This window comes from Euprymna scolopes, chromosome 22 (assembly GCF_053919585.1).
Source record: "Euprymna scolopes isolate OS-2025 chromosome 22, ASM5391958v1, whole genome shotgun sequence".
NCBI classification, from domain to species: domain Eukaryota; kingdom Metazoa; phylum Mollusca; class Cephalopoda; order Sepiida; family Sepiolidae; genus Euprymna; species Euprymna scolopes.
Window position 1 is genome coordinate 44,842,727 of NC_136503.1, and position 7,281 is coordinate 44,850,007.

General features: G+C 32.1%; 1 protein-coding gene and 1 pseudogene across 2 annotated transcripts in view; one reads left to right on the plus strand and one right to left on the minus strand.

Annotated features, from left to right (window-relative positions):
• Window positions 1-3,008, minus strand: part of LOC145243390 (protein phosphatase 1 regulatory subunit 21-like) — a 109,709-nt gene extending 106,701 nt beyond the window's left edge. For both annotated transcript variants that reach the window (XM_080106230.1, XM_080106229.1), the window contains exon 1: window positions 2,859-3,008. In XM_080106230.1, the coding sequence (XP_079962356.1) occupies window positions 2,859-2,912 (54 nt within the window). In that variant the 5' untranslated portion in view covers window positions 2,913-3,008. The remainder of the gene's footprint in view (window positions 1-2,858) is intronic.
• A 3,139-nt stretch (window positions 3,009-6,147) lies between these two features.
• Window positions 6,148-6,265, plus strand: LOC145244246 (5S ribosomal RNA; annotated as a pseudogene).
• Window positions 6,266-7,281: the final 1,016 nt, after the last annotated feature.

Below are 7,281 nucleotides of genomic sequence, written 5' to 3' on the forward strand. Positions count from 1 at the left end.
TTGATTCACAAGAGAAAATCAATCTTTATTTTATTCGTGACTGCTACATGTTCAACATCTTGAATAAACCTATGCCAAAGCATGGATGTCTTGAATTGCAGGAAGGTTGCCCAGCCAAGGAAAACTTGGAAGCAAGCAATTAGACAAGACTGTTCATTCATTCAAGTGGTGTCCTGCCTAGTACAGGCATTGACAGCTATGGCTGTCTATCCATTTCTCTCTCTCGGGGCATTCAGGAATCCATTGTTGCTCAGCATTTTTGATGTTGCTCAGGTGTCCAGACTGTCAACGTATTTGTCTTGCTGTCATCCTCTGCTTCTTCTCCCCATGATCTGTCTTGTCATTCTTAGAGTTGTTTGATGACAATCAGGTGCCACCTGTCTATCATAGTAATCCTTACCGAACGAGGTGTTTCAATTCAGAACCCTATTTACACTGTTTATCAAATAAAGAGCCTGATGTATTGCCATAGCTTTCTTTGCAGCTGTACAGACAGTAGATTTCACTTTCTTTTTGTCCGCGCAGTGCCCACACTGGCTGATTGTCCTAACCGTTGTACCCAGAGGCATCCTCTGCTCAACACAATGCATATGAAATCATGGACAGAATGATTCCTGTTTGCTTCTGTGTTACATAAGTCAGCTGCTTTCCATGACCTGATGGAGGGAGGGCTAAGTGGGTTCTCAACCATGCCCAAGGATCTCCCATAGACTAGCGGACGGAAGGTGGCGTCTTACTTTTCTTTTGACAGTAGTTCTGTCCTGCTACTCTAGACAAGACTATCAAAAGTGCAATTTGCATACATTTGATGCACTGACCCATAAGGAATAGCGAGTAAGCTTGTGAAATATCAAAAACCTTCCGAACCCTGATAATGAAAAAGTGACGTTAAATGAAAATATATAGAGAACATTTTTCCTTTTTTTCTTTTTCTTACTCCCCTTTATCATTAGGAAAAAGCCATTCACCCATGGTACGATGAAAGTCTTGCGTAGGACTGAATAATATCAACCAAAACAAAATAAGATATTTTGTTTTTTTTTGGTTTACTACAACTCTTAATCTCAAACTCAATTTACAACAAAAAGGTCAGAATAATTGAATGTAAGTTACAGGTAAAGAACAACGGAATTAAATGCTGTAACACCTATAGAAACACTAGAAGGCAGGAATGATAGGCATTACCTGTGCCTGTGCATGTCAATTATTTCGTGAGGTAAGCTAAAAATAAATAATAAAAAAAAGACAGACGTGGACTTCACTTTTTTTTTTAGTACTTTACCCCCTCCCTCCACAGACCACTTCTTGAGGTAAGATTTTTTTCTCTTCTGTTTGCGTCATAAAATACGGAATTCCTTACACACACACACACACACACACACACACACAATAATTATATGCTAATTGATCCAAAAAGAAAAATATGAGATTCTTATTTTTGTAGATGATTACAAGTAAAGAGCTTTAAAAAAAACTTATCGGTAATAATAATAATAATAATAATAATAATAATAATAATAATAATAAATACAGATTAAAATCAAGTTTGTACTTCTTTGTTGACATTCGTCAGCTGATCTAAATGCCCTGAAAAAGTCACTTCTGATTAATGTTTACCAGCTTTAAAATATGCAAACGAACTTTTTTTTTTTTTTTTTTTTTTTTTTACTCGGAATAACAGAATATTTAAAAACTGGTGAACATCAACCAGAAGTAACTTTTCCAAGACATTTGTATACATCGGATCAGATCAGAGTGCAGTGGATGCGCTGCAGGCAGAGTAGTGGTGTCAACAAAGAAATACGGAACCAAAGACATGATAAATTTTAAAGTGGAGGATCCTTTTTACATATAAATTTAAATTGGATTGATCAATTTAAACATTCCAACATTTTTTTTTTTTAATTTTAATCCTCGTGCTTTTAATTTTGACTAAAAACACAAATTAAATATTTTTTTTAACCCCAAAAGAAATATATTTTAAACTTCGTACTGTGCAGCCTACAGCCCATTTACAAAAACTTCATAAAATAAAACCCAGAAACGAAATTATGCAATTATTGTACCGCGCTGAAATAATAACGTTATTATTTAGAAAGCCATTCTTAACATAGGGAGGGGAGGGTGTTTTGTAACTTTTCTGTACTTTCAACTAAGAATTTAATAAAAATAATGATTAAAAAATATCGTAAAACTTGAAAATACTATTAAAAAAAAAAGAAAAAGAAAGAAAAGCGCGGTACAATAAGTGCATAAGCACCATTCATAGCCATGTTCCGACAAGATTGAAACCGTGTGTTGTTGCTTGTTTTCAACGACAACTGAAAGAAAACCGGTGCGTGCGTGTGTACACATTGTTATTACAATTAGAAACTAATATTTATACTTAGCAGAGCAGAACAAGTTGGCTATATAAGAAAATTCAAATAATAATCTACGCTATTACGATAAAAATCAGAAAAATAAAACACCATTTTGGACTTAAATTACCATTATTATTTATGGAAATGTTTACCGTTTCTGACCAGCTGTGTTTTAATTTCCCTTGGCGTACGGTCGTTTAAAAGGTTAAGAAAAATACGCATAAGAACAATTTTAAATTAAATACACAATAAAAGCTGCCATTCTTTAATGATCTGAAAATACCGGACCAGCTAAAAAATTAATGAATTTTTATAATCTTTATCTTCATAGAACATCCGTTTCTCTTTTAAAGGGGCGGACACACTGTTGGTAATTTATTAACGAAAACATGGACGTCTAATTTATTATGGAGATACGTTCTTTTAAAACAAACAAACAAAAAACTACGACTTGGACTTGACAAAGCCATCGACACAAGAAACACCTTTATTTACCTTTGAATATTCAGATGCAAGTCGTTGATATTTTGCCTGTAAGTCTGACGACATAGTTGTAACTTAAATACCAAAATGATTGTTAATGGGGAAAGCAGGTTGCCGTTGGCGGTGCTAACATAATATTTCGCCTTTGCTGAAAAAGTCCGGATAATTGAAATAACTAAAGTATAACATATTTATTAAGATATTTTTCAAAAGAAAAAAAAATTATATATATATATATATATATATATATATATATATATATATATATATATATATATATATATATAAAATGAAAATTACAATTGAATTTACCAAAATGATCCAAGATGGTAAAATTAAAGTAAATTATAAATATTAAAGAATTAATATTTATAAACTTATCTCAGCCAGATATAAAAGCTCGATAATACCAAATAGGAAATAGAGCTTATAATATGAGCAAACAGTTAATGAAATATGTTAAAAAAACACTTTGAAATGAGTTAAAAACATATTTAATTTGAAAAGGAAACACTAGATAAATGGATAGTCCTTAATCCGCGGAGTTTCGAAGAAATACTCTTCTTCTCATCAGAGGGTAGGAATTACCAAAATGCAGGATCGGATTTTGCATGCAGAAGTATTTGATGAAACAACAAATAAGTCAAAGATCTTACTTGAAAACAAAATAAGTTAAGCAGAGGGAATATGGTAAAGAAAAAGGTGATTACACATTAATGGATAGTCTGGTGGAAGATAAAAAAATCCAGTGACGGTAAAATTCAAATGTAAAACTTCAAGAAAGTTAAAAGAATTTCCATTTGTACAAGTAAATCCCGTAATTGGAAGAAGATGGTCCATAATAATCCAAAGGCAGAAATCCATGGAATAATTCACAAAAAAAGTGTGTACAAGGAAAAAATAATATTAATAAAAGAAAAATAAGATGTGCTTTTCACTCTACTTCCGAGACATAACTATAAATAAAAAAAATCTGGGAAGAGAAAGGAAAAAAAAAAAAAAGAATGATAAAGTTAAATATAAAATATAAAATAAAGGGAAACAAAAGTCAAACTGACCCAGACAGGAAATGTTAAAGGCGCGAAAATATATATAGGGCAAAATAATATAGGTCAACTGAAATGTACTTAGATGTCACTTAAAAAAAAAAAAGGTGTCAGCAAGAATTGTTAAAGGACATTAAAAGGAAAATAAAAATAAATAAATAAATATATAATAAATAAATAGAAAATAAATAAAAAATGAAATATAATAAAAAAATAAAATATAAAATATAATATATAATATAAAATAAAATAAAATAAGAATAAAATTAAAAAATAAAAATTATTTAAGGGGAGAAGATGGCCGGTATCTGCAATTTCAGGAAAAAAAAAATTTAAAAATTAAAAAAAAAATTTAAAAAATTAAAAAAAATTTTTTAAATTTTCCTTTTAATGTCCTTTAACAATTCTTGCTGACACTTTTTTTTTTTTTTTTTTAAGTGACATTTAAGTACGTTTCAGTTGACCTATATTATTTTGCCCTATATATATTTTCGCGCCTTTAACATTTCCTGTCTAGGTCAGTTTGACTTTTGTTTCCCTTTATTTTATATTTTATATTTAACATTCGGAAAAGAGCGCCCAGAAGCTTCCAGTAAGTGCACCCCCCTTTTTTCTTTCTTTCTTCCTCCTTCTCTATCTCTCTTTCCTTCTCTTTCTCTTCACTTTCGCCCCTTTCGGTTACTACTACAAGAATACTTGTAAGCCAGATGGACATTTTTGGCAGCCCATAGAGGTCACAAACTTTTCCTTTTGCCATTATATTTAATAAATTCTATTTCTCATATTTTTCTTTTTTTGTTTGTTTTCTTCCTTGATGTTTCAGAGTTTAGTAGTAACGTCTAATTGATTAAGAAGAATTACCTTCCACGGGAAGAAGTGGATAATAAATTTCTTCAATTGCATATTGGATTTGAAATAGACGGAAATATATTCATTTAATACAGACGGCTTGTTAAGACACGGATGGGAGTTCAAAGTGTCCAAGAACGTTTTAGATGAAAGAAGGTTTTTTATCTGTAAGGAGAAATTGGATACATATGTTCATTCCGGCTGTTGCCTTATGTCTTTGCATGTGTGAAAATAGGTTAGGCACTGTAGACATATATGTATATTAGTATGCATGTTTTTCCTAGTGAGAGAATATGTGTATGAACTGTGTACATGTGTCTAAAGAGTAGTGTGTATATGCTGTCGCTGTGCTTAGTCAGGTAGTGGTGTTTCTCATTGTATTTGCTGAGGGTATGCAGATATGTTCTCTGATAGTATTCCCTTATGTCCAAATGGTAATATGCCTTGTCTGGGGGATGAATAAGGGTAAAAAAAAAATAAGGTGTCGAAAGAAAGACAATATCAAAAGATAGAATGATAAAGTCTATCCAGACAAAAAATAATTAATTTTATTAACACAATTTATGAACTCTCATACTTGAATAGCGCTTTTGGCCTTGATAAGTGAGGACTCCTAAGTAAAAAAAAAAAGAAAATTTGTTAAGACAATGCAAAATAAAGTGTTGGCAATGAACAGACGTTCAAAATGTCAAAGGAACGTTCTAGATTTATTTCATGTTCATTTTAGCTGCAACTGTGAGGTTGTGTTTTACAATGTGTATAAATAGAATGGTTATGAAGAGATGTGTGTGTGTGTGTGTGTGTATGATTTTGCCTGTTTTGTTAGTGAGAGAGTGTGTGCATCTTTGAATTTGTGTCTATGTGTGTTTAGTGAGTGATGTGCATGTGTTGTCATTAAGTGTACAGTGGTTTATGAATGTCATGTGTGTGCAGTTTGCAGAAGGTCTTTCGGCACCAATGGACCTAGTCTGGATTGTAAACAAATAAACAAAAAAAAAAAAAAAAATACAAAAACAAAAAACAAAGCAAAAAACGTGTGTTTGACTTTTTGTAGCATGCATCCAGAATGAATATTTTTGCATTTGTGATTGGCTGAAAGAAGAAACTTGTGATTGGAGATTTTGTCCCTTCAAGTGTCGATATTTAAAACCAACATTCACTGTCGCTGCTTTTTCTAACGGCCCTTTTTATTTATTTATTTATTATTATTTTTATTATATTTTAAACTATAGCATTTGTTTTCTTTCCCACATTATAGTCTTAAAATACGATTCTGAAAGTTAAATTTAATTATTACGATCTTGTTTGGTCAGTAAATTATTAATTGGTCCAAATTGTTGTGAAACTATAACTAATTTTATCACAGTATTGTCGTTCTAATCTTTATTGATAAAATTACTAGATGCATACGTGGCATAATCACGTTGACACACTGGTTTCCATCAGATCACTGAAGTTAAGCAATGTTGAGCCTGGTCAGTACTAAAATGGGTGACCATTTGGGAATTCTAGGTGCTGTATGTGCTCTTCGCTTATCTCAGCATTGTTTCCAGTTTTCCTGAACTTCTTCTTGCCTCTGGACTCAAGCAGTTTCGATTCAAGAGAGGTGTGGTTGGAGATTGCGCAACTCTTGCCTCACAATTACACATGCAGCTACCCTTACAGAGAGTATCTATTGTCTTTCGAGTAATTTCCAAAACTTTCAATCTTTTAATACATAAGGATTTGCCAAGAATTTTAAAGCCAGTTTAAATTACATTTTATTCAATAGTTTAAATGCTTCCAAATTCCTTTCAAATTTTAATGGATTGTCAAGTAATTAATTTTTTTTGCCAAGTATTAACAAACTAGCCTGGGTGCTCGGCATTGCCCAGGTGTTTGGAGGTGTGTGTTGAGCAGAAAAAAAAAAGTTGTAGTAGGCAGGTAGGCTTGAAACCTATAATGCGAAGACAGAAAAGGAAGTGGAGGTATGTGGTGTAAGGGTGTTGGTTGAGCAAAAAAAAAAAAAATGGAAAATTGCGAGCACAAAACAAAAAACCCCAAAAAACATATGAATAGTAAGCAGGCTCGAACCCGTAACATGCCAGAGCAAAAAGAGGTGAAAAAAAAAAAACTGTCTTTCCGATGTGCTTACCCTGATTGTAACATCACAGGTGGTCAAAATAACGCCTTTTATGCGATGTTGAGGGTTGAATGACTTGCAAAAAATATCAGCAAAACCGACCTTCTCTGTAGAAAACTACCCAGGGTGAAGAAATTAATGGTTTTTGCCAATTTTTCGATATTTGTCATCCAAAGGGTTGAGCTTCAAAATGATACTGATCTCGTGAAAATCCATCACCTCTGTCGAAAGTGTTAGGCAGGCATACATACATACATACATACATACATACATTCATACATACATGCATACATACATAATACATGCATACATGCATTTACACAGACAGGTGAGATTTATGTTATAGAAGATTGAAATTATTAACCTGTTTATGAATGAAGTGAAATGCATTCTGGTGGATTTAATTTAGTAATTAAAT